Consider the following 26,533-nt stretch of genomic DNA (forward strand, 5'->3'; position numbering starts at 1 on the left):
TTGTCCAGGCTGTCTCTGCCCTGCTGAGCCCGCCAAAAGTCCCATTCTGCAAACGGTGCTGCACCAGTTGAGTAGTCCTCGATTTACGACCGGTTGGGGGCTGCGGCATTAAAAAGGTTGAGAACCACTGCTCCAGGTCTTTCTGTCTTCTACCATCTTCTGGAGTCCATTTAAGTTCACACCTACTGCTTCAGTGACTCCATCCAGCCACCTTCTTCTCTGTCATCCCCTTCTTCTCTTGCCCTCGATCTTTCCCAGCATTAGGCCCTTCTCCAGTGAGTCCTTCCTTCTCATTAGGTGGCCAAAGTATTTGAGTTTCAACTTCAGGATCTGGCCTTCTAAAGAGCAGTCGGGGTTGATCTCTTCTAGGACTGACCGGTTTGAATCATTCTGCAGGTCTGTGGTTGCCATCTTCTCAAATGAGAGGGTGTGCAAAAAAAATAAAGAAGCCTATGGAGTAATTGATAGCTTCATGAGTAAGAAGAACAGAAGAGTTGTGGAACTTTACAAAACTACATATACTTTTGTGTTAATTTTTTAGATTTTTTTCTCCCTCAGCTTTCTTTCAACTCATTTCTGAAACAACCATCTTGTGAGTAGACTGGACTCAGAGAAAGTTACCCCCCAGGACCAAGGTGGGCCAGAACCTGAGTCTCCCTAATCCTCGTCCTTAACTATTACTCTACTCTGGCTTGGTCAGATATTATTTCTTAATCAGTTATCTTTTACAACCAACTGATAACACGTGAATGGATTTTAAACACCGATTATTTTGAGACACCCCAGACACCAGTCTTTGGAGAGAAAAGGATAAACTTTATTTACAAATGGAAATGTTTCAAACAAAAAGAAAAAAAAAAAGGAATACAGTGACTATATCGTGACCCTAAAAAGGCTCACTAGATATCACCGTTGTAAGTTGTGGAAACCTTTACAGAGAATGGCTCTCATTTTGTTCACTAAGCTTGCTCCTGACATGCAAAGTCCATTGCAGGATACCAAAGCGTAAAGTTGATTTTATCTTCAGTAAAAACGGATGGAAGGGATCCGACAGCTTTCCAATACTTCCTACTAATGTTCGGAAATACTTTAAAAGCATTTTGTCTATTTTAATTACTGAGGATGGAGTTGATTCTGATTCTGCTCTTAGCATCTCCAGATATCTCTGACCTCCTGTGTCTGGGAACAGTAAGAACATAAGCTGTGCATATTTCTGCATATATATTTGGTCCTGTAAATCACGTTCTTCTTTCAGAGTATCTGGGAACGCCGATACCGATGCCTGAAAATCACAGAAGACAGTGGCTTTATTAGATTTTTTTTTTAAAAAAAAAAATGTCAAATTACACATTATCTTTCCCATCATTTCTGTCAAGACAGCTTGCAAAAGTATTAAACTAGCACACCGATGTGTACCCGCAGGAATTAATTAAGCACATCAGAAATGAGGAACTGAACATTCTCCAGAATACAACGAGCAATTTTAACTCATTTTCATTCATCTGCTTATCCTCTGAATCCGTTTTGAAGATCTCATTTAATTATTATGTGTCGCTTTGTTCAGGGAGGAATAAAAAAAACTTTCTGGCATTTACTTAGCAGTATTTATTTCGGGATCCGTCTGGAATTCTTTAACACTTATTCTTGATCAGGTAACATTTTTGTTTGTTCCCTGAAACAATATTGGGCAGCATTTTGCGGTGGATCACAATGGACCGTGAACCAACCATGTGAGACAGCTACAGAAAAGGAAGGATGGTGCTTGCATCATTAACAGAAGTATAGAGTCAACATCAAGAGAAATTGCATAGGCTGCACTCTCCCTAGAACACAGCATCACTTTGAGGCTCTGGAGACCGAAACATTTTTTAGACAGTATGTAAAAATGATAGGCACCTGGAAGGAAAAAAACTATCAGTTCCCATTTCCCTGATAATTTGTTCACAGATAACAATTCTTGTCCCTGCCCATTCTCCTTTAAAAAAATCCTTTGTGCAAAAAATATAGGCCAATACGATGCATTCATAATTTTTGGCAAAGCAGGTTGCGTTATTCAACCGTGCCTCAATAGGTGTCTAGAATCATCCACAGCACCTTCGTTCTCACTGTGAGCTTTTGTAGCAGGTGAAAATTACTGGACACCGCCTGAGCAGACATTCCCATTTTTTCCCCTTTATCAGGATAGTGATGTATTAGAATCTTGTGACCTTGTTGCTTTTGTACAAAAATGCCCTCTCATAATAAAAAATGAAAAAGTTGGGAAAGTATGAAAAATTCAGAAAAGAGGTGCACGTAACATGTCAAGAGTTCTCTGGGGAGCCCCTCCTCCTTTGAAATGGGATCCTAAATATAACTGGCCTTGCAAATTTTTAATTAGCGCAACAGCTGCCCGTCCTCTTACCATATTCTTCAATGGGGTTTCAGCTTTTCCACTTCTGCTTCTCTTGCAGCTGCTCCATAATTTCTTCTTTGGATTTCTTTATTTGGTTATTTCTGAAAAGACACCCTTTCCATCAGATCCACAGGGTGCTCTTTTATGGGGTGTGTGTATTGAATTGGGAGTTGGGGTCTGCAGCGGTCCAGGACTTGGGATGGGGGCTTCAGGTGCATGACTGTCAAGCACAGGAAATCAGTTCAAATAAATAAAGGTTTATCGCAAGCTTAAGCTCTCGACAAGAATCTGAACTACTAACAGTCAAAGCAAATTGGCGGCAGATAAGAGTCAAAGGAATTCAAGATGGGCTGGATTGAGATCTCTTGTGGGCACGAAGGGATTCGAGACTGATGACGCGCTTGGCCCCTCCCTCCCTCCCTCCCTCAGGCTCAGCCTGCTCTTCTACAGTGACCTTGATTAAGTTCGAGGGGTTTAGGCTCCCTTTCAGTCTTGACTCCATTTCCTATTTCAAAAATGGGAGTGGGGAAACGATCCATTCTCTCAGTCGCTTCGGACAGCCAGATGAATGGCACATAAACTTCCGTAAATAAATCGGGTGATGATGATTCAACTGCTGGTGACTACAAAAGTGTGCGTTTAGAGCAGGGGCCTCCAGCCCTGGCCACTTTTAAGACTGTACATCGACGCCCAGAATTCCCCAGCCAGCATAGCTTGCATTAGGTTTGTACTTGAAACTGGCATAGCTGGCGGGGGAATTCTGGGAGTTGAAGTCCACAAGTCTTAAAAGTGGCCAGGGCTGGACGCCCCTGATTACAGGCTGCAGGCAGCTTCCCTACCCCTTATTCCCCCCACCTCCTTGCACCTGCAAAGTACTCACTGTTGCAAGCATCGCTGCTGTTTCCCTCAATCAGGTGTTCGCCGCGCTCCAGGGCAGTGGCCCGCGGAATCTGGCCTTTCCTGGCAAGAAGGGATAAAGGGAGTGAGACAGCAGAGAGACAGAAGGCGGATAATCCGAGGATGCCGGTGGGTTTTAGCTTCCTCTCTCGCGCTCCTCGATGGAAGTGGCTTAAAGCTATAAATGGCCTGAAACAGAGTCAAAGATTTAGTTCTTGGCGTTCTTTGTGCGAGTCTTTCTCAACTAAACGCTCTTATAAACGGGGGTCCTCTCGGGACGATGCAGCTTGCCTTGTTGGCAAATGAGTGCCAGCATCCCATGACTCAGCTTTACGGTTTTTCTGAGGGTTTTTTTTTTTTTTTTAAGCCGAGGAACTAAAGCAGCACGGACGGATTGTGAATCAACTGCCCACAAACACACTATTATCTCACAGTAGTAGAGTTTATCTGAGAATGAAATGGTCTGAGCTACTTTTTAGAAACAGACAAGGAAAATGACATGGTCTGGTCAATATTAAAGAACAATGCCAAGTACATTAAGTATTTGATTCCAGAATGGGAAGCTTTATTCCGGCCGTTAAAACAGCCTGAATCTCTTTAGGTCAATATCTAATTTCAGCTGCTTTACCTGCAAAGGAAAAAAATTGCTCCAGCTACCAGGACGCTCAGAACGACGACCGAAGCCAACACAGCGACAAACAGTTCTCCCCTTGAATGACTCTTGATGCTCGGGAGCAAAACTGCTTCACAACGAGCTCCTGTGTAGTTGTCAACACACCTGGGAACAAAGATGAGTGAGTTTGTGAACTGAAACGAAGCCACCTTTTTTCCCCAGATTGGTCTCTGCTCTCTCCCTCTTAGCTTCCTCAGTCACCTCCAATACCATGAGCGTCAGAACCACAAATGAGGAATTGTGGAAAGTGTACTTTATGCAGGGCAGGTAGTTCCCCGTTTGTCATTTATTTGAGTCGCACTCTGTTCTGCAAGAATTCGAAGGTAGCATGCCTGCTACTCCTTCCTCCGGTTTTACCATCCCTGAGTAACTAGAGAAGTGTTTCTCGCCCTTGGCAACTTGAAGACAAACAGACTTCAAGTCCCAGAATGCCCCAGCCAAACGTGTGTGGACTTCAATACTCCAGAATGCTGTTTGGGGCATTCTGGAACCTGAAGTCCATATGTCTTCCAGTTGCCAGAATTGAGGATCAGTAAGTTACAGACAGTCCTAAATCTGCCAGGCTGAAAATGTTACAACTGTCTTTTCATTTTCTGCATGGGGGTTGTTTTGAGTAGACCCAGTAGCCTTGGAATCTGGGAAATGGCACGCCCCCAAATGTGCAGGTTTGGTCTCTGAAAACACAAATCTCCACTGCGTAAGGAAACATTGAAGTGCAAATCTAACAAAAGATTCCGGCTACTAAGAAGGATTGAAAAATCTGAATAATAAAATAACCCAGTGCTGACGACGGGGGGGGGGGGGGATACTTGAATCAGCAAATCATGGGATATGAGAGATTGAGGCAAAATGACACTGTTTGAGAATCAGACTTCAAAAAAAGTTTGCATTGGCTCGGTTTGAACAATACAGCAACTAAAATTGCACCCCAACCAGAATGAAGGCCGTTTGAAGGAGGCTTACAAAAATTAGGACGTGAACTGAGAAGAAGTTAAGATCTTTGAAAGATTCCCTAACCGCATTTGTAATTATAAGGTGACCAACTTTTTTACAATGAGAAGGGGGACACAAATAAATTGAAGAAAAAAAAGTGAGTCTAATGCATGCGTGTGTGTGCGCCATGTTGTGTTTCGGTAAGAAGTAAACAAAGCCACTTGCGTGCGGCGCACTCTCCAAAAAATTCTGTGCGGAGCGCATGCGTCTCATAATCATGTCTTGCCACACTGTACTGAGCCTTGTCACGTCAAATACAAATACGTCACATCACACGCAACGGATCGGATCGGCATCAGTCGAATAGGGAGATTTACAGATTAATCTTCAAATATCGAAAAGGAGGACATGTAAGAGGACACTTTTCGAGAGAGGACAGAACTTACAAAAGGAGGACTGTCCTTCCTAAAGGAGGATGGTTGGTCACCTTAGTAATTACAATGTGCACTACAATGTAATCTTGGATCTATCCGTAATGGATTAATATGCACGAAATTCCCAGAACTGAATGTTAAATTGGCCCCTGAAATTAAGTCTGCTTCATGATTCCACTTTCCATTGGTTGCAGGGGAGACTTCAGGGACATGAGAACGTCCTATTGTCACTCTGGCCCAGCAGATGTTAGCCAGATCATTGTGTGAGAATCGCTTGTTCTACAGATCTGTGGTATGTATGCATATATATATATATGTTTATGTTTTGTAGGCTAATCAGTCTTTTAGGAAAGAAAATCTACATTTTTAAATGTTGTAGGTAATGAATAAAACTGGAGGTACGCTTTGGCCCCGGATGATGCTTTGTAAATCAAACGGGTTGCTTGTAAGCAGGAGGAGAGGGGAAGAAGGAAGATGGAACAAAGTTCCCTATTTATAGAGACCTTTTTACAGTATATCTAACAACAAATTAGCACCTGAGCTATTTGGAAGTAAAAGGTTATTGGAATAACAAAGTACAGATAGTACTCAACTTACAACAGTTCATTTAGTGACCGTTCAAAGTTACAACAGCACTGAAAAAAGTGACTTTTTCACACTCAACGGTTGCAGCCTCCCTGTGGTCACGTGATCAAAATTCAGATGCTTGGCAACTGGTTCATATTTACAACGGTCGCAGTGTTCCTGGGTTCATGTGATAAACTTTTGCGACCTTCTGACTAGCAAGGTCAAATCCAGATTCGCTTCACAATCGTGTGGCTGACTTAATAAATGCCATGATTTACTTAACAACTGGGGCATGAAAAGTCGTATAATGGGGCAAAACTCACTTAACAAATGTTTCACTTAGCCAGATAAATTTTGGGCGCGATTGTAGTCGTAACCTGAGGACGACCTGTGCACAAACAACCCATATTGAGGGCTGAGGTACTTGCCTTTTACTATCTCTGTGGGATTTGCTACTGCGCTGATTTTAAAAAGCCTCTCTTTTCACTTAGGAAATATTTCCTCTTCCACTGAAATGCTCACTTTGACCATAAAGTGCAATAACTGTTTAGTGCTGAAAGGTAAACGGGAATTATCGATTCCCACATCCTGTGCTTGCTTATTTATTCAAAGGAATGGTGTAATTCTGGGCACACACATCCACTTGGTTACATAAGGTTTTCTTGCGTCACGAGTCTCTGAAATGATCTGATTTAGGCAACGGCTCTGATACGGTATCCCTTTTCCGGCTGCAATCTGTCAGTCTACAATTAGGCCAATATTGCTTGGAATTTCCTACTGTTCTCTCTCATTCTCTCCAGGGATTTCCCGGAGGCTTCGTGCCTGGGAAATTAGCTGATGCAGAGGCTCCAAAAGACTTCCCTTAAACAAGCACTTTTGTGGCTGGGTATCACATTTTTCAAGTTCAATAAAAACACAACACCGGGTCGAATTAGCAAGGACAGCTCTAAAAGGGGGGGGGGATATTTCTGCCATTTGAAAATCCTCCCTTTCAGCTAATGCACCAGCCAAGGGGCGAACTGTACGGTTTTGGGAAAGCGATTTGTCTTAAACTGCAAAGCGGAATTGTCCGTTGCTTAGCCTACCTGCAAAAAGGATTGGAAGCAGTAGGTATGGTATAACAGATGCCACCATTCAGACAGAAAGATCCGTAACTGCTGCCACAGAGTTCTTCATGATCTAAAATGGGTGGAAAAAAACAAAACCTCTAGACTTGAGCACGGCTTCCTTTTTTTTGCATAAATAGCACTCAGTAAAATAGAAGAAAAAAACACAAGGAAAGGATTTGCAATTAATGCAAAGAGTTTTCCTAGGAAAGCCTGAAGGTTTCATACGCAGGTCGTCCTTGAGCAACTTACAACCATTTGTTTAATGAAGTTATACCACAGCACTGGGAAAAAAATGACTGGCAGCCGGTTCTCACACTTATGACGGCTCAGCATCCCTGTGGTCACATGATTAAAATTAAAACCAGCATGTATTTACAAGAGTTGCGGTGTCCCAGCATCAAATGACCGCCATTTATAGGGGGGTTTTTTTTTGATAATCCAAGTCAATTGGGGGGCTTGGATTCACATAACAGCAAAAAAGGTCATAAAGCAGGCATTTTTAGTGGCTTGTTTATTTCTTAGATTTATATGTCACCCATCTCACAGAGTTACAGCAACTCTGGATGGCTCACAATATGATTAACAACTGCATCACTTAACGACAGAAGTTCTGATTCCAAATATAGTCTTAATAGAATAGGACAGGACAGGACAGGACAGAACAGAACAGAACAGAATAGAACAGATTGTAGAATAGAACAGATTGTAGGATAGAATAGAGTAGAGTAGAGTAGAGTAGAGTAGAGTAGAAGAGAAGAGAAGAGAAGAGAAAAGAAGAGAAGAGAATCTAGTTGGAAGGGACCTTGGAGGTCTTCTAGTCCAACCCCCTGCTCAGCTGAGAAATACATGTATATTGCCCTGACTATTGATATTCCTATCAGTAGACTGACAGCCCATGTGGAGTTGATCAAGTCCAGTCTCAGCCACAGAATTTCACACATTCTCTCTATTTTTTTCAACCCAACTACTCCCAGGATATGGATGCGATGAGGAAAAATAAGATGTGGAAATGCCCTGTATGCCACCTTGAGCTCCTCAGGAAAAGTTGGATAGATTTACATTCTATAAATAACAATTTGTCATCTGAATGAAGGTCCCACATAGCCAGGAAGAAAAAGGGGTGGGAATGAAAAGGTTTTTAGGTGACAGCTTCTTCAGAACTCAAATTTCTCTCAACCAATTTGTTTACAATAAATATCACTAAATAAAAGAAAATGTCTGCCTGGGAATATGGTGTACTATATGCAACAGAGATATAAGGAGAACTGGCTGGGTGACCTTGGGCCGGTCACTTTCTCTCAGCCCTAGGAAGGAGGCAATGGCATGTCTGAAAAATCTCACCAAGAAAACTGCACCGTCTTGTCCAAGAATCAGACACGAACAGAAAAAAAATAAAATAACCGTATCTATTGCTCTGAATAAATGTTTTACCCAAAGTCATTGAACATATCTCAAATATTATTTTGTTATTTTTGAACATTAAAGCTGTCTCCATGAAAACGAAGCATCACCTGGGGCTGAAAGTGGTGCTATGTTGCACAGGAGGTGTGAGAGTCATTGCTATTTCTACCATCCCTGAAAATGGGGCCATAAAATGGAGCCATAAATATCTTTATTTGGAAGCAGGGAACATTCACCACCCTGCAAATTGTGGGGACTCTTGGCCCATTTCCTCTTGCCCAAATTCCAAAAAGCAAAGCTAATTCGGAGCCTGATATTTTCAGTACTCTCTACCACGCTCTCTCTAGTAAAAATGGGGGTGGTGGGAGTGTTTTTCATGGCAGCTACCCCTGAGATCTTCCATCCTGGCTGTTACATCATAGATCGGGAGGGAGCCGTGCCAGCAGGGTGGGGAACAGTCCATTAATTCTCTACATCAATACATTTGGTTTATAGACTCATAACCTGACCAGCTGGTTTATCCAGTACTGCTCTTTGCTAACAAACTAAACTCAACCAACCAGAATTTCTATTTTTACGCTGAAGACTTTGCTTGGCGAAGACATTTGCTTCAGATTTTTAGAGAAGAAAGGAGAAGAGCCTTGATTGTGCCAGACGTTTGTGTTTTGGACACGACAGATCTGAGGTTAAGACTGCAACCTGTGTGTCCAGGTCAAAATAGTTAAAATAACAAAGTTAATGGTTTAGAAGCCAATAATTTGTTAGAGATAATGCCTAGAATTAACATCTCCCATAAACAGAAAGCTGGAGTGTCTTAGCAAATATCCCAACATCTGAGGAATAAAATAGGATTCTGCAGAATCCCAGATCATACTTGCCAAAGGACAGAGCGATGCTGTCTCATTCCTACCTTCTTGAATTATCTATTGAGCAAGCCATGGGATAATAGCAATAGATCACCTCACCTCCCTGGAGTTCAGTTTAGACAACTCAGCCAGAAGAATGCCACAGTCCAAAGAAACTAAGGAGAACTCCTCTTCATTTCTCATCTCATAAAGAAAAATTCATCATTTTGACATCCAGTCGTGATCTAAGCATCCAGTCTTATCTAAAACATCTGCTTGCACCAAAAGCATTGAAGCAAACGGTTTCTAAACAATTCCAAATACTTTGGGGCAAAATAATTTATTTTTTTCAGTACCCTGCCCAGAAGGAAATTTGCAATAAGGCGGCAACTGTTTATGACTTTAAAGCCTAGATTTGACTTTTTGAAAGTTCCACTCCTATGTTTTAAAATTTGGGGGGAAATGAATATGATGGAGTTAAAGGTTTAGGTCTTATGAGTCAGTCATACCTGCCTGCTGGATTTTTGTTATTGATCTACGTGCAGGCTGAGAGACAGGACAGACAAGGAGATGAGACGCTCAAAACCAGACTAACAAGGCAATCTGAAACGCTAGCTGAGAATTCTCCAGGCAAAAGCTTGACATCTCCATTCCTCACAAGAGGCTTGAAAAACACATCCATCGTGAACCGTGGGAGGAAATTTGCTTAATGTAAGGATTTTAAGGTATCAACAACAATCAAGCGATTATCAAAACTAGACTGCAATTGACAGTTTGATTCTGGGTTCTGAAGGATATCTCAAATTATAATTTGTCAGTTTGGCTACAATGGTACATTGCACTGATTTTAAAAGGCAGAAATGAATTATACCCCAGATGTAATGAGAAGGCCAATATAAACAACACACTTGTCCATATCCACAAATCATAATTTAGAACGTATTTGAGTTCAGTATATAAAGTACTTTGAATTCTCTAAAGAATTCAAGGTGTTAGTATCACATTCAGACCAGCCATCAAAACAATCAAATGCTTATATTGTACATCTAGATATGTAAGAGATACATTATTCCAAATAGGTATAACTTAATGCTAAAATAAACAAAAATATTCATGGAATTACCTGTTCGCATATTATTCTGACCACAATTTGTAATTCTTGGACACAGGCTATTCTTCAAAAATTGCCCTGCAGGAAAAAAAAACACCTTGTTTTAATCCAAATGTCTGCTATCTGATTAACTGCTACTTGGGTTAAACATCAAACTGAATACATTACCTTACTTACTACAGATAATGAATGACTTTAATGCTCTACATGAACTCAATTAATTTTAAATATAATGGCAAATCTTCCTTGCACTTGCCAAAACTTTGTTGGCTTAATGGTACTAATTTGAAAAAAAAAATAGTCTGGCTTTTTTTAGGTTACTTTGTTCCAACAGAATTGTTGGATTCCTGGAAATCTTGCAAGAAATAAATGAACAATGCAGAGATTCTTCAGATGATCTGATGAATTAAATTCACTGAGTTGATTCAGAACTAACCTTACATTTTAGCTGTTTTATAATAATCCTTTTCTGGGAGCAGAATTTTTGGGTACAGCCGCAGCATATCCTGATGATGTCATGTCAGTGTGTGGTGTCCAGTGTTGTCACTTCGTATTTTTTGAGATAATACTTTAATTTTAAAATCAGAATTGCATCCCTGATCTTATTTAAGATTGGCAGGCAAAGCTTCACTGTATTAAGACTTTAAAGAACTACGTGACCCTTAATTAAATACTTCTGCTTGCAATTAAACCCCATTTTGTTGCTTTCTAATAACTGAGTAAAGTTGATCCTATTAAATGACCCACTTAATTATCTTAATATCAATTTCTGAATTGGTATGGAGGAGGTTACATTAGTATTTCCCATTTGGTATTAGCATTTTCTCATGCTAAACAGAAGAAAATAACTATAAAATTTAAGAGAGCAATCATTACTATATTTTAAAATTTAAAATTTCAGAGAGAGGATTCTTAGGCTGCAATAGGACTTAAGCTGCAGGGCCCTCTAGCCCAGTGGTTCTCAACCTTTTTAATGACGTGACCCCCAACCGGTCGTAAGTCGAGGACTAAACAGGTCGTAAGTCGAGGACTAAACTGATCGTAAGTCGAGGACTACCCAACCGGTCGTAAATTGAGGACTTTCCCTGCCCGGGAGCACCACGCATGCGTGGTGCCACCCCCTGCGCCGGCCGAGGCGTAGCTGGCAAGCGGCAGAGACGGAGCAGGCTGACCAATGGCTGGGCCACCAGCTGGCCCAGCCCAAGGGAGGTAAGGCACCCGCCGGAAAAGGGGAAAAAAATGGTGGACAGCCTTGCTTGGCGACCCCCGTGAAATGGTCAATCGACCCCAAATGGGGTCGCGACCACAGGTTGAGAACCGCTGCTCTAGCCTCTCCAATTTTATGGTAGCAGAACAGTAACTGAAACAGGGGATGGAAATGACCATGGAGGCAATGTTTTACGTGTGTGTTTTTTCCTCCAGAGGTTTGCATTCTTTTTTTTTTTTAAAATCATATACAAACGTGCAAGGACTACTTTTACTTTAATTGGGGCCCTGAACATCTTGCTCAGAGAGAGAGAGAGAGACCACTGGTATAATGAGCAGCATATAAGTTTAATAAATAAATAAATAACATTGGTTCACACCTCCTCAAGAACTCTTTTTATATATATATATATATTTTATTTTCAATTTTGCAATACAATACAATCTTAGAAATACTTCAGATAAAAAAAATAAGACAAATTAATACACACCATTTTCGGTATTGCTCACCCATTTCCCCCCATTTCCACCCTCTAACCTCTTTCCCTCTTCTTTCTCTTCCTCCCTCACCCCCTCTCCTCCACCTTCCTGCTTACTTCTCACCTTCTTCTATCCTCTCACTCCGGATGCAGTCCGGGGGAAATGCCCAAGCAATTCCTCTCTCCAAATTGAAACCTCAATATATATACAACAAAAACTATTTCTACTTGTCTGAACTACTAAAATTCCCACTCATCCTTCCCCACCCCCCTCCCCCCCTGATTTTCCAGAGCTAAGTACAGGATTATACAAGTATACTAAACATAATCTAATTAAGTTTACTAATTATACAAAAAGCAAAATCATACTAACCCTTAAAGAACTCTTTAAAGAAATGCCCTGTGACCTTTCGCAATACACAACTTGCAGGTAGGGTACACCACCTCTTGGCTATTTGTAGCCTTCCTCCTGCAGGTCAAGAGGCTGGCTAAATCAATCTCAATTCAGTTGTGTCCTTTGGGAAACTCGTGGTGTGGCTTCCCCTAGCCCGGAAAGATCTTTGCAGTTACTTTAGCAAATGCTAAACATAGTTTGCTCATACCAGTTGTTTGTGAGAGAGAATGTGGACATCAAGAAACCACACTTTCTGACATCCACTTAAGAAATTTATAACGTATGGGAATATTTCACAAGTGCTGTGGTACAAAACACAAAATCTCCAGGAAACACCCCTTAGGGCAGGCTTATTTAACCTTGGCAAGTTTAAGCTCTGTTGCCAGAATTCCCAATCCCCAGGGGAACTCCCAATCTGCATGCTGGTTTGGTTCTGGGAACTGAGGTCCACACAGCTTAAAGTTTGCTAAGGTAGAGAAACGGGATGAGAGAGGCAGTCTGAAGGAAACAGGCTGTTCGCTATTGAAAGTAAAAGCTCATAAGGGAATTTACTTCTATGTAGGCATCCATAAGGTTTGGTTTCGTTTTATTTTAATCATATTGTAGGTATTTTTAATTTTGTATAGTTCATGGGGCCCACTGAGAATCACAAGACTGCAGTGAGATAGATATTCAGCAAGTAAATGAGCAAATAAATAAATGTAATCTCATTCAATTAGTTATAACTCTGAATCAGTCTGGAGAACTATCTGTTTTACAGAAGCTGGAAGGATGAGAAAAAGATCAGCAAGCTCACTCCCAGAACAGAATGTATTATCATTTCCAACTATTACTTCTTTCAGTTTATATAGGGCAAATAAAATTTGAAACCGGATATTGACAAGAAAATTCTAAGAGTTGATAAATTGCAGATTCAAATTATTTAAAAACCTAATCACAAAACTGTAATGCACATTTAAAAAGCAATTCTATGCAAATATAGTCCAAAATAAAATGAAGTGATTGCAAGAGAACTTATTTTCAGATATATAATATTTTAGCCTGAGGGAGATCTTGGCAAAGTAGCAGTTTTCTACTCCACTAAACAACATATTAACTTACATGCTGTTTTCCTCAAATATGTATTTGTCTGTTGTTGTTCTTTTAAAAAAAATATTTTCTTTATTTCTGCAGTAATGTTTTGAAAAATGGGATAAGGTAAACAGAATAACAGCATATGACCTTTCTCTTTGTATAATTTTGCTGCAAGAAATTTACACCAGAACTGCCTCTCGCTACTTAATTAATCATTAGATTACTTGTTTCTTTGTGGACCCTGAATTGTTGGTATTTAATTTTTGACTTGAAATATTTTACATTTGCATCAAAGAACATAAGTGTGTGCCATCGTTGTGAGAATAAAATCCTTGAAACAACCTCTTTGCTTATCAGTGAAGGATGATCAAGTATGGATTTATCAATAGGCGAGAAATGTCTATACTTACTCTATGACTATAACCAAATGCTGGTGCTCCTTGCAAGGTGGTTTGATGTCTTTACGGTTTTGCTACGTCTGCTGATTCTGCAATACATAGATGGAAATACAGTTCCTTGTATTATGTAAGTCTGGCCCCTGTTTTGCTTTGTGGCTTCTTCTTATGCCTCATCGACCTTATAGATAGGTAAGACAGCGCAGTTTTCAAAACAGCAAGCGGCCTCGGTTAGAACAAAACAAAACAAATGGAGAGGAGAGGAGCTTACCTGGGTGTTAATATCCCAAAGGCTTGCCCCAAATTAAAACCATGCACCCAAAGGTAAAAAGCCGTGTGCTCATCCACGAGGTTTGGCATTATGCACCTGATGCTTTAAAGCTGGAGATTTATAGGACGGCATCGTGCAACCTGGGTGAGGTTGACACACGCTCAAAAGTATACACAGAGGCCAAGTATGGGCTGGAGAACCGCCCCTTTGTTCTCTGGGAACGGAAGACCTGTCAATCTCCCAGGAGACTTTGATCGTAAAATGAAAATGCCCTGTCACTGACATTGGAGTGAACTTCAGAGCAGCTCCCAAATAGCAACACAAACAAACGGCGGACCCAATCTCTAGTTACCACATCGGAAGGGCACTTAATTCCCTTTCGACTCTACGAGGGTTCCAGGCTACTCGGCAGTGTCAGAGAAGCCCCTGCCTGCAATTGTATAGGAGCCACTATTTGCAACTCCTTCCCATAAGCGGTTGCAGTGTAAGGTCACTGCCCTTAGGACAGCCGAAGTGTTATTGATGTGACAAGGATATTTTTATCACCTGTTTTGCACATGGGGCACAGCCAGGCCAGACAGTTTTTTTCGTTGTGTGTGTTTTGAGGGGGAAGGAGATACAAACCCCCCCCCCAGTTTCACCAGCCTGACTTACGCACGGAAGGGTAAAAGACAAAGGGTCTTGAACTCATTGGGAGGGAAAGGGCACGGCTTCATGTGCACGCTGCCACCGGACCGACTCTCCTTGAGGTGGGCTTTCCAGGATTCAGAAGAAACATCCTAACGTTCTTGAGAGGCAGGGAAAGTCTGGGAATCCCGCCAGAGGGACAGCAGGAAGACCAAGTCTGTAGGGCAAAGGGAAGGTCGGGACAGCGGTGCGGAAGACTGGCAAGGCATTTGTTGCTCTTGGGAAATCGTCTCAGATTTGGTCAGAAGATTCGTGAGGTGAGTTTTGCCCCCATTTTACGACCTTTCTTGCCCCGGTTGTTAAATGAATCATTGCAGTTGTTAAGTTAGTAACACGGTTGTTAAATTAATCTGGCTTTCCCATTGACTTTGTGTATCGGAAGGTCACGTGACCCCGGGACACTGCGATTGTCATAGATATGAGCCAGTTGCCAAGAATACTCCCAAAGTATCATACCACGATTGTTTCACATTAATGTCTAGAACAGGGGTGTCAAACTCAATTTCATTGAGGGCCGCATCAGCATTGCGGTTGCCCTCGGTGGGGCTGGGTGGGTGTGGCCAGAGTGGGTGCAGCCTACTGGGTGGGCGTGGACAGAGTGAGTGTGGCCTACTGGGTGGGCATGGACGGCTGTACATTGTTCGCATCAAGGGGGCCTGTGGGGGCCTGGGCAGGAGTGGGACAGATCTGAGGGTCTCTGGCAGAAGGGGGGGGACCGGGGCAAGCGCCAAGGCATGGTCCATTTCTTCATTCCTCACAAAGGGTGACCCCTCCCCAGCATGCACCCAGGGGCGGGGGCGACGCGGCAGGGGCTGGTTCCTCGCTGTTTCTGGACAGCCTTGTGGAGCTAAGACTGAATGCGTTTCAGCATAGATGGCCACCACAAAATTGTACATTGGCTCCCGGCCGGCCTGAGCCAGGGCCAAGGCAGCGGGGGCCGTTCCCTCACTGTTTCCGGGATGGCTTCGCGGGCCGCATGAAACCACTTCGCGGGCCGCATCTGACCCCTGGGCCTTGTGTTTGACATGTCTGGTCTAGAAATAATGAGATAGACACTTTAAATATTTAACCCAGATAAGTTTAGACTTACTGAAAGTTTTGAATGTGGAAGGAGAGAATCGGGAAATGCCAAATCACAGTTCTCAGTTTTTAAAATTACCACTTTCAAATTCTGAATCCTATAATCACGTATATCAGAAATGGTTTTTTTTTCCCAGTGGACTCATAGTTCATTAAATCAGAGATGGTTCCCTGATGCTTAGTTGGCAAAAAGTACAAGATAATATAAACCATTCTTCATAGCTTATTGTTATACGTGAACCGGGCACTTTGGCTTATTCAGCAAATTCTGCATAAAATATTGTCAAGTTACCCCATAATAGAGAGAGTATTTTTGATAAACCCAAGGGCATGGAACCTATCCCAAGAGTTATTTTCCATAAACTTACTATTCTTAATCGGATTGTTGAAGCATCTTCCAGAACTCTAGATGTAGCCATGGGGAAAATAATATATATCTTGCATTTTGGAAGTGCAGCTATGGTAACTGCTCAAACAAGGCAAATCTCAGTGGTTGCATTATAGATAGGAATGCTGTGCTGACATGAAAAAAATGTATGGTTCCTGAATCTCTCCCAGCAACTGATTCTCTTGCTGAAATAGTTTGTGACCTGGTGTAGGAAATAATCTTTCTATCTGGAACTGACAGGGTGATTCACTCTGTTTGCAAAACGATACCATTTTACTTGAAACCTTGTCATAAAAATACGGTGACACATCTGCTGACATAGTCAGTGGAGTATTCGGAATTTTTTTTTTTAATAAAAAAAAAGATACTTCATGGTACACTCTTATTCTAGCCTGTCCTGCTGGTTCCATCCTTTCCGACTCTGAAAATTTCAGGGCAGAGACGGGCCTCCTTGTGTCAATAGTGGTATTGATCATTAAGTATCCAAGATATAGTCAGGAGGAAAGGTGGACCTCATCTCTCATTAGGCAAAACATTCTCCACATTTCCTACATCTTAGGACACCGTTTTCATTGTTGTTAGCTACCAATACATGGTCCACATCATAGTTTACCGAACTAACTGATTAAATGGTTTGGCTCGTCATAATTTAATTTCACTGTTGCTGTTTAAATAGTAAAAAAAAAAAGCAACTAAAATCTGCATCAGAACAACACTTTTATTAGAAGCAAAAAAGTGGGCACTTAGAATTAAATCCTAAAAAATTTCTCTCTCTCTCTCTCTCTCTCTCTCTCTCTCTCTCTCTCTCTCTCTCTCTTTCTCTCTCTCTCATCCTTGGCAAAAGTTGCCAGATTGGACCTGTGTCACTCAAAAACCATTCTTGCTTAGCAATGGAAAAATCCAGTTTTAAGTCCAGGACTACCTGTAAAGTAATATATTTAGCTGAAGAGAGAGAAAAATAGAAGGTGGCATTTAGTTTCTGCCTATTTGGGGGAAGCTGTTTCGTTGCGGATTGCTTGGTGGCGCTGGCCAAGCAAATACTAGATCAATAATTACAATTTATTATCCTGGTTTCCCCATTTGGGGTTAAAACGACCGAGACGTAGCAATGCAAGAATTGAGGTGGGGAGGAGGCTAGAGAGGTAAACACTGCTTTTGCTTTAGGAGGAGTTCTCATCTTACAAAGTCCTCCTTTGTTTTTGTGGCTTCAACCTTGGAAGAGACAAATCCTCACCTTCAAGGCATCGGTAGTTCAGTTCAGCCGATTAATAAATACGGCAGGGACAAAATTGATACAGGCAGAGCTCTGGGAAAGGAAGAAGGAATGATGAAGACTCTCCTCGTCCCCTACAGCAGAGCTCACGTATCACAAATGAATTCTGACTGGTATCCCAGCATTAATATAAGCATTTCCAATCTTTTGAATATGCAGGGGAGGCAAATCAAGGTAAAACCAGTTGTGAAAAGAAATGAATCGGTACAGAAGTTACAAAAATTCATGGTGCCATTATTTTTTTTCCTGAATTTGCTGGGGTCTAGGCTAGATTTTTTTAGAAAAAAAATCTTGGATGAGAGGGTAAACAATTTTCCTGCTGTTGCCCACAGAAAAGCCTACAGAGATATGGTCCCCAAGACTTGACTCAAGCAAGAGATTGGTAAAAATAATAGGTTAAAAATACGAAATATTTGCAACAAGATCTCCCCTGCCCAATAAGTGTGGCTTGCTTAATGCCAAACCCAAGTGAGGGACACCATTCCTACGTTTCTCCTTGAAGACTGTGGCTTGTTTCCTTCAGCTGTCCTGGATAGTTTATTCTTTACTCAGATATGGGTGGATGTAATTTGGTCAACCCTGGCATGGATAAGAACTGGTACTGATTTGGATGCTTTGATGCCTTTATCATAGGACAAGGTTTCTCAACCTTGGCAAGTTGAAGATAGGTGGACTTCAAGTCCCAGAATCCCCCAGCTAGCATAGGAAGTTCTGGGAGTTGAAGTCTACCCATCTTCTATCAATCTTCAATTTGCCAAAGGTTGAGAAACACAGTCATAGGAGAATAATTTCGCTTATTTCGCTAATTCATGCTGTCGATGCAACAATTATTTCTGGATCGGTACGATCTATCTAGCACAGTGGTTCTCAACCTGTGGGTCGGGACCCCATTTGGGGTCAAACGACCATTTCACGGGGGTCGCCAAACAACGCAGTCCGCCATTTTTTCCCCCTTTTCCTTAGCTGTGCTACTCCCTTTTATTCTATTGGCTTTTGAAAGCCAATAGAATAGACTCTCTTGAATAGAGTCTAATTCTATTGGCTTTCAAAAGCCAATAGGAATTGTCCAGGCTGTCTCTGCCCTGCTGAGCCCGCCAAAAGTCCCATTCTGCAAACGGTGCTGCACCAGTTGAGTAGTCCTCGACTTACGACCGGTTGAGTAGTCCTCGACTTACGACTGGTTGGGGGTCGCGGCATTAAAAAGGTTGAGAACCACTGATCTAGCATCCTCTCTCATCGGGCATCAACTGCCTATAATGGCAGGCATTAAAAGTGCTGTGAATTACAGGTTTAATTTGTGCAGGTTTGTGTTTTCAGTGTAGCTTTGTTTTCTTGAGATGCTACTCTGGTTACCATGGGGGGGGGGAAACCATCCTTGAGGCCTCTTGAGGTTTCCAGGAAGGTGTATTGTGACAACAAGATGATATTAACTGGTTACAGGCAGGTTTTACTAGAGCGAGAAAGGTGCCCTACCTCTTATAGTTTCTACCAACACATCAGCCATTTCTTTCTCTCAACGGATTGTTATTGCTTCTCAAACCAGAAAGCAGAAATGACAATTGTAAGAAACTTGAAGATAACAGAGAAAAGTAAAAAACCAGATGGTTTACTACTTAGCTATGTTTCTGCCTCTTGAAGCCTGAAATGCATGTGTAATATCCATTATTATAACCTTAACTGTACTTACTGTGTGGTTTTATTGAACTATGTGTAGCTAACATCTAAGTAAACTTGCTGAGAATCAAACCCTGCCTTTAATGACAGAACTGGGTTGTTGTTCCTAATAGCACAATAAACAACATGACAGAACTCTACCTGAACAATAATAACAGCGTAAATAGAGTTCTATTTGTTGACCCTGATCATCTCAAATGCTCTCTCCATTGCTAAAATCATGCCTAAGGGAGGAGACGGAGAAACTGGCGGGAGGACATTACAGCTGGTGACCACCAAAGGTCAATGCTGGCCTTCTGCTGGCTGCAGATGGCCCCAATTATCAATCCCACCACTTTCTTCCATGGACTTGAAAACTGGATGTATTTTTTTTAAAAGATCTTGAGAAACGCTGAAACCTGGTTTCTAGTATGAGGAATGAAAGTAGTAACTTACTGTGATGCTTGACAGCCACCATAATTCTAATTTACAAAGAGAGCTACTACGGTTTAAAAGACTAAGGCTGGAAGGGCGAGACTCAGCAAATAATCTGAAACATGCTAAATGCAGTTTGGAAAATAAGATGATCTAAGCAAATGCAAATGTATTGTACAATAATCGATTTACAAGTAGGCTTTAGATCAACGCCGGAATTAATGGTCTGTGTGGGAGAATTTTCTGTGTGTCTTGAGAAAGCAATATACTAAAGTGCGTAAAATTATTTCAGTTAATAAGCAAAAAAATGTGATTGATTAGCAACCAGGCATTTTTCAAGCTACCAAGTTTGCATTCTAGAAACATTTTTTCCCTGAACATTTAATTTAGAGTAAAGCAAGAAAGAACTTTTAAACACTTTAAAGACTTAAATCCTATTATTTAAATACTAGAACCGATCGATCAAAAATGAATTGTAGTCCTTCAGTGCCTTTGTGCTGTATTAATATTTTTTCTCATCTTTAAGATATTGCACTACTGTTGAATTTCAAACAAGAGAGTGCGCCATACTCTCCCAATTAATGAATAATATTCTGTTTATGATGTACATCCCATGGAAGGATAGCAGATTTTAATTCTAGCATCTCTGGGATTAGAATCTGAAAATGACAGAGCTGCATATCTGCAGTCAGTTCCAGCCTTGCACAAGAGGCCATTTATGGCCTCCATTAAATGAAGGTGAAATAGCTAAATATGAGACCACACGTCTACACATCTGTGCCTTCACTTTTGTAACAGATAACTGGATGGGAACTTCATACTGATGGTTTGTGGGGTGCTTCAAGGATTTAGCAGCTTCCCACTGCAATATCTGGTAGCTAACCCTAATTAACAAATCATCATCAGTACTGTATCATCATCATCATTTTAGCCATGGTCTATCCACTGCAGGATGAAGGCCTCTTCTGCCTGTTTCCAACCAATACGATCCTGAGCTTTCTTTTGCCAGTTGGCGATGTGGTTGATCCCTCTTGTTTTAAGTCTCTTTCGTGGACGCTTTTTATCAAGTGGGATCAAATAACTTAACAAATTATGCACTCCTAAATTCCACATTCCTCTTAAATGAATCAGACAAAGTCTGCCTGGACAAGTTGCAGCCTTTCCCAGAAGTAGAGTACATTTATTAAACTTAAAAGATATCCCTACGATGTCCTTCATTTAGAACCCTTTATGCACTGAAGTGGAGTCAAAGCAAATATCTCCCATTTCCTCCAGAAAAGCAGAGCTGTTGTGCTTTTTTTTTTTTTTAATGGTGCTTTAGCACATAATCTGTTGGAGCACAGAATAATAACGTGCCACTGAAAGGATGCTTGTGCAGCAAATGCGCAATATTCCTGACTCGGCACAATAGTAATGATCTGGAAACAGGAGAAGAGAAGCCAATAATTTTGCTTCCAAGCTGGTGGAGCTTGCAATGAAGCTGACCGTCTGTCGTACGTTAAGAAATTCCCACAGTACAAGTCGTCCTCAACTTACGGCCCAATAAAACTAAGTGAAATATTTCTTAAGTGAGTTTTGGCCCATTTCACAGCCTTTCTTGACCCGGGTGGTTAAGCAAATTATCGCAGTTGTTAAGTTAGCGACACGGTTGTTAAGTGAATCTGGTTTCCCCATGGACACTGCTTGTCGGAAGGTCACAAAAACTGATCACGTTGACCCCGGGACACTGCAAACCGTCGTAAATATGAGCCCCTTGCGGAGCATCTGAATTTTGATCACATGATCAGGGGAATGCTGCAAAGGTTGTAATTGAGTCCACAATTTTGGTCATAAATCAGGACAGTTGTAAAACATCAGCCTGTGACTAGACCCAATTTTATGGCATTTTTTTTTCCAGCATTCATAAAGAGAGAGCAGTGGTCTTTAAGCAAGCATCACGGTCGTTCAGCAAACCTAATGTTTGCCATGAGGCGTTTTTTTGCCGGAAACTGGACATAAATGCTGGTTTACGGCAAAAACACTGTGAATCGTGTTCTCGTGACTAGGGGGCACTACAAACAGCTGTAAATGTGGGCTGGGTGCCAGGGGGGCAGCAGAGGTCGTAACTTTGAATCCGGGTTGTCAGTCCCAGTTTGGGGGTCTGTGGTAACTTCACTGACTTTGCAGTAGGAGCCCCTTGGGGTTTCCTGACTCAGCAATTGGCCCACAATGGGCCAAACAAATGTTTAATAGATGAAAGACAGATGGTGGACGACAACTTACCTGCAATTAGTCATCTTTTTGTTGTGATGACAGAAGTTATTCTCAGTGCAGAGTTGATGCCAGTGACCTTCCTGCCTAAAGGAAGGAAGGACATTTATTAGGACTTTAAAAAGGTGAAACACGGCCATATATAAATTGGAATTCAACCCAATCTTAGATTTCCCATCTTTTGGCAAGTTTTGGCACAAATTGGTTCGATTGCTTCTTAAATACAGATAGTCCTCGACTTACAACCACAGTTGAGCCCATAATTTCTGTTGTTAAGCAAGACTTTTGTTAAGTGAGTTTTGCCCCATTTTTACAACCTGTCTCGTCACACTTGTTAAGTGAATCACTGCGGTGGATAAGTTAGTTACACGGTTGTTGTGAATCTGGCTTCCCCACTGACTTTGCTTGTTGGAAGGTCGCAAAAGGAGATCACGTGACCTTGGGGCACAGCAAGGTCATAAGTATGAACCAGTTGCCAAGCATCTGAGTTTTGATCACATGACCATGCTGCAAAGGTCGTAATTGTAAAAACGGTCATAAGTCACTTTTTTCAGTGCGGTTGTAACTTCGATTGGTCACTAAATGAATTAAGTTGAGGACTGCCTGTATTATTTTATACTTCAGTGTCCAGGGCACAAGGGATCTGTGAGAAATTTATTTTTTTTATAATGTACTTAAGCAACTTTTTTAAAGTTCATCTTGAATGGTCACTGTTAATTGTCCAGAACTTAAAAGCAGACCAAAAACAGTAGCTACTCCCTCCTCTTATTTTCCACCTAGGTCAAGGAACAGCCAAGAATAACGTAGCAACTGCCTTTTGCTGCTAATTGTTGCCCAGCTAATGAAAAAAAGGAATACACTTCCTCTGAATTTCAAGATATTATATTCCTACTGTCACTTTCTTAGTTTACCTGCCTATCTTAAGGTTTTGCTTTAAAAAGAGACCTGTAAGCAGGTGAAAATATAGGTGACTCATCCCTGCTTTAAAAATAATGCCTCTCTTAAAATAATCACTTTTTTGAAGAGGGGGTGATTTTTATTATTTATTTTAAAATGGATTAATCTGCTTTTTCAACATCTAAGCCAATATGTAAACAGCTTCAATAAGTGTGAATATGACTTCAGGAATAGTCTTTTGGGTTCCAAATTTATATCTCCTTTTTTTAAATGAAGGATTTAGTTCCACTGAACCTGGGAAGGATTTGACTTCAAACTAGTATGCATAACGTATTGTACGTTGTTAACAGTCTGTGCTACTGGAATGCAAGGCATATTTTCAAATAAGCCTGTACAGTCATAATTCAATATGTAGATTTGATCACTGTTGGCAATTTAAATGAGACAGAAATATATGCAGATGGAGTTTTGTCTGCCATGAAGCATTAAACTGCAGTTAGTTGTGCCTCAGCATAATCAAAATAATACTGAGTGGAAAGAACATATTTTGGATATGACAAATATGAAATATTCATTGTGTTAGCAATAGCACATGTAATAATCAATACAAGCAGCAGAATTATTATTATTATAATATACACAACAGTGTGAAATTGCAGCTGCCAGTTCTTCAGCTGGCGTTGGCCTTCATACACATCAACATCTTCCCAGGAACCTTGGATGTCCTAAATGTATTGGCGTAATATATGTGCAGATCCTTTTATAACTGATAAATGGACATTTTGTCAATGCGCAGATTACAAACTAAATATGGCCCAGAAAACCAGATGCACTGAAGTAGGGATGTATGAATGCAGTTGAGAACAGCTGTTCCATTATTTCTGAGTGCCTAGTTTCAATCTGGAATCTGTAAATCTGTCCACAGATATTGTGTATAAAATCATAGCTGCCGTACACTAACCAGGAAATCTTTGATAGCATAATTTGTATACATGTGTATGTATCATGATCATTTAAACTTAGGAGAACCCATTACCATTCAAGAGACAATGCTGTTAAGATATTGTTTGTCCTTCAAATAAACTTTTGAATCTTTTTGAATCTTGTTTGTTCCAAAGTAAGCCTGCTGAATTAGCACTGCAGCTTTAAATTCAAAACAGCATTTTCACCCATTCTTATTTTATTCAGTTGGTTTTTTTTTTAGAAATTTTAAACTTGACTGTGAGAGAGCATTGCAGTTGACAGGTTGGCCAAAATGAAAGCATCATATTAGAAATTAATAAAGACATAAATAAATGCATATCTTGGCTTAGAAGTTTCCCCATAGATATTCTTATAAATTATACCAGGATTATAAATTCAATTCTTACGCTCAGTATAAAAGACTTCATTTCGCATCAACCTGCCTTGCAATTAAAGTTTCTTATGATGCTGTTACAGATCACAAGAAATGACAATCTCAGTTGTGGTTTCTCATTTCACAAATTCTTTCCCAGAGAGACATGCCTCTATGTTTGCTTTCTAAAAGGCTAAGACTATATTGTATTGCCCATTATTTTATGGCCTACTATGCAACATTGTTTCCAATATTCCAATACAAGTTTAATTATTTATAAATAAATAAAACAATTTTGCTATATGTAAAAAAATTTGCAACAAATAAGTCAATTTGTTATTATTTTGATACTATAGCTCCAATACTCATAGACCCTGAATACTGAAATGAATGTAGCAATTTTAATAATTCTCATTTGCATAGCAAATTCCAGTTAAAAATATTAATTTTTAAATTTTAAAAAAACCACTTTTTACTACACAGCCCCTTTGTTCTTTTCACCATAAAGTGTATTTGACCAGGATTTTCCATGTTTGCTTAAACATTGCACCATCCGCATGTCTAAAATATGACTAACACACTATTCTTTTTATAACATTTTATTAATTTTTATGCCTCAGGTAAAGAATTAATTGGGGCAAACGACTGTTGGAGATAGGCATTTGCATTTATGGAAAACATAAAATTTCACAACAAAAAGACCTGAAACCTCATGGCCACGAAAACAGGGTTTGTTGCGTGGCTACCGTCCATCCTAAAATTCCGTAATAAAACTAAAGACACAACACCAGGTGGACTGTAGAACTATTTATACTTTTATCTCAGAATATAATCTGAAATATTGTGTCATGACTATGAAGAGTACCAAGCCTTTGAAGACACGCTTTTAGGCCTTTTATCTTGAGAGGCAATTAGTTATCCTAATAACGAAATCTAACTATTACAATTAATCCAATTTCTATTTTTTTTCATTTTCCCAAGCTCTTTTTGTTATCACATTTTAATCCCATTGTTATTGTAATTTAATTCAGATATCATTCAGATTAGCATGACTGCTATGGGGCTTTTGTTTTGCATTTTATTGGTTTCATTGACGATTATGATGCTATCCATTCAATCTTGTCCAATTTTTTATGATTCTGTGGAACCCATACAGGGGTTTTATTATCTTTCTCTCTCTCTCTCTCTCTCTCTCTCTCTCTCTCTCCTTCCTTCCTTCTTTCTTTCTTTCTTTCTTTCTTTCTTTTTCTTTCTTTCTTTCTTTCTTTCTTTCTTTCCTTCCTTCCTTCCTTCCTTCCTTCCTTCCTTCCTTCCTTCCTTCTTTCTTTCTTTCTTTCTTTCTTTCTTTCTTTCTTTCTTTCTTTTGCCTTTATTGTTTTTATAACTAAAGGTTGCAAACCTAATATTCCTTCCTCCTAATGTGAATGTGAAGAAATTCCTTTCTCCTGCTATTATTATTATTTTTTTTATTTATTTATTATCAGCCAAAAAAAAACCATTGGTTTTTGTGCAGAGGTCTCCCTCTCAAAGGGGCATGGGCAGCTTTAAAAATTTGATAAATAAAATATATAATACACAAAATTCCACCTATGTTTTATAGATTATTCACATTATCTATACTATATATGAAACAGTAGATAACCCTAGTAAATATTAGGCAGTTTATATAGATTAGATATTATAGGCATTTTATATATTATTATTAGTGTAATAACTGTAAGATTAGAGATTACTGTTTTTTATATATTGTGTATAAATACATCATGTTTTGTTTATATTACAAAGTAAAAGAACAAGGAGTTTTTATTAACATGATACAATGTAATATTAATCAGTATGAAATATGACTATTTTAATAAACACATTAACTATTTTATTGATAAATATTACTGACATTATTATAATTACATAGAATTATAATATATCCCCTCCCTCACAACCCCCTCAGTCCTTTCTCCCCTCCCCCAACCAAGAAGCCCCTCCCCTCATCAACCGCCCAACCCTTTTCCGGACTCCTCCCACCCCTCCCCTTCCCACCCCTCCCCTCTCATACTATTACTACAAACCCACCCACCCCCGCCACCCCCACCCCCGACAGACTCATCTGTCCGCCTCGATTGGCTGGCGACCGAGCGCGAGCGCGTCACGTGACGAGCGAGCGAGCGAGCGAGCGAGAGGCGGCGATCTCGTGCCCACCTGCCCAAGGGCCGGGCGCGCGCGCGCGCACCCAAGCCGCGCTCCTCAGCCGGGTCGGTTTCCAAGGCGACGGGAGGAGGAAGAGAGAAGAGGAGGAGGAGGAGGAAGAGGAGGCGAGGCGGGAGAGCGAGGCTCATGCCCGGGAAAAGGAGGCGGG

At 40.6% G+C, this 26,533-nt stretch overlaps 2 protein-coding genes across 12 annotated transcripts in view; one reads left to right on the plus strand and one right to left on the minus strand.

Moving 5' to 3' along the window:
• Nucleotides 1-795: 795 nt before the first annotated feature.
• NRG4 (neuregulin 4) lies at nt 796-26,513 on the minus strand. 6 transcript variants are annotated; one of them, XM_039337611.1, is made up of 9 exons: nt 26,377-26,513; nt 21,960-22,034; nt 13,926-14,002; nt 10,375-10,440; nt 6,982-7,075; nt 3,918-4,067; nt 3,273-3,478; nt 2,402-2,493; nt 796-1,282 (listed from the first exon to the last, which is right to left on the minus strand). In XM_039337611.1, the coding sequence occupies exons 4-8, from the start codon at nt 10,382-10,384 to the stop codon at nt 2,480-2,482; spliced, it is 474 nt and encodes a 157-aa protein (XP_039193545.1). In that variant the 5' UTR covers nt 10,385-10,440; nt 13,926-14,002; nt 21,960-22,034; nt 26,377-26,513; the 3' UTR covers nt 796-1,282; nt 2,402-2,479. The 6 variants fall into 6 exon arrangements, with proteins under 6 accessions (XP_039193545.1, XP_039193540.1, XP_039193543.1 ...); XM_039337606.1 differs by having other exon boundaries at nt 2,402-2,612; XM_039337609.1 differs by lacking the exon at nt 13,926-14,002 and having other exon boundaries at nt 2,402-2,612; nt 26,377-26,512.
• Nucleotides 4,074-26,533, plus strand: part of TMEM266 (transmembrane protein 266) — a 67,279-nt gene continuing 44,819 nt past the window's right edge. For 3 of the 6 annotated variants that reach the window (XM_039337591.1, XM_039337600.1, XM_039337603.1), the window contains exon 1: nt 4,074-5,621. The gene's annotated coding sequence lies outside the window, so the exon portion shown is untranslated. Of the gene's footprint in view, nt 5,622-14,840; nt 15,126-26,366; nt 26,430-26,533 lie in introns of those variants that run through there. The other 3 variants (XM_039337594.1, XM_039337601.1, XM_039337596.1) reach the window with 2 other exon arrangements.

The sequence above is a fragment of the Crotalus tigris genome, unplaced genomic scaffold (genome assembly GCF_016545835.1).
Source record: "Crotalus tigris isolate CLP2741 ecotype Arizona unplaced genomic scaffold, ASM1654583v1 scf7180000017683.1919423, whole genome shotgun sequence".
NCBI lineage: Eukaryota > Metazoa > Chordata > Lepidosauria > Squamata > Viperidae > Crotalus > Crotalus tigris.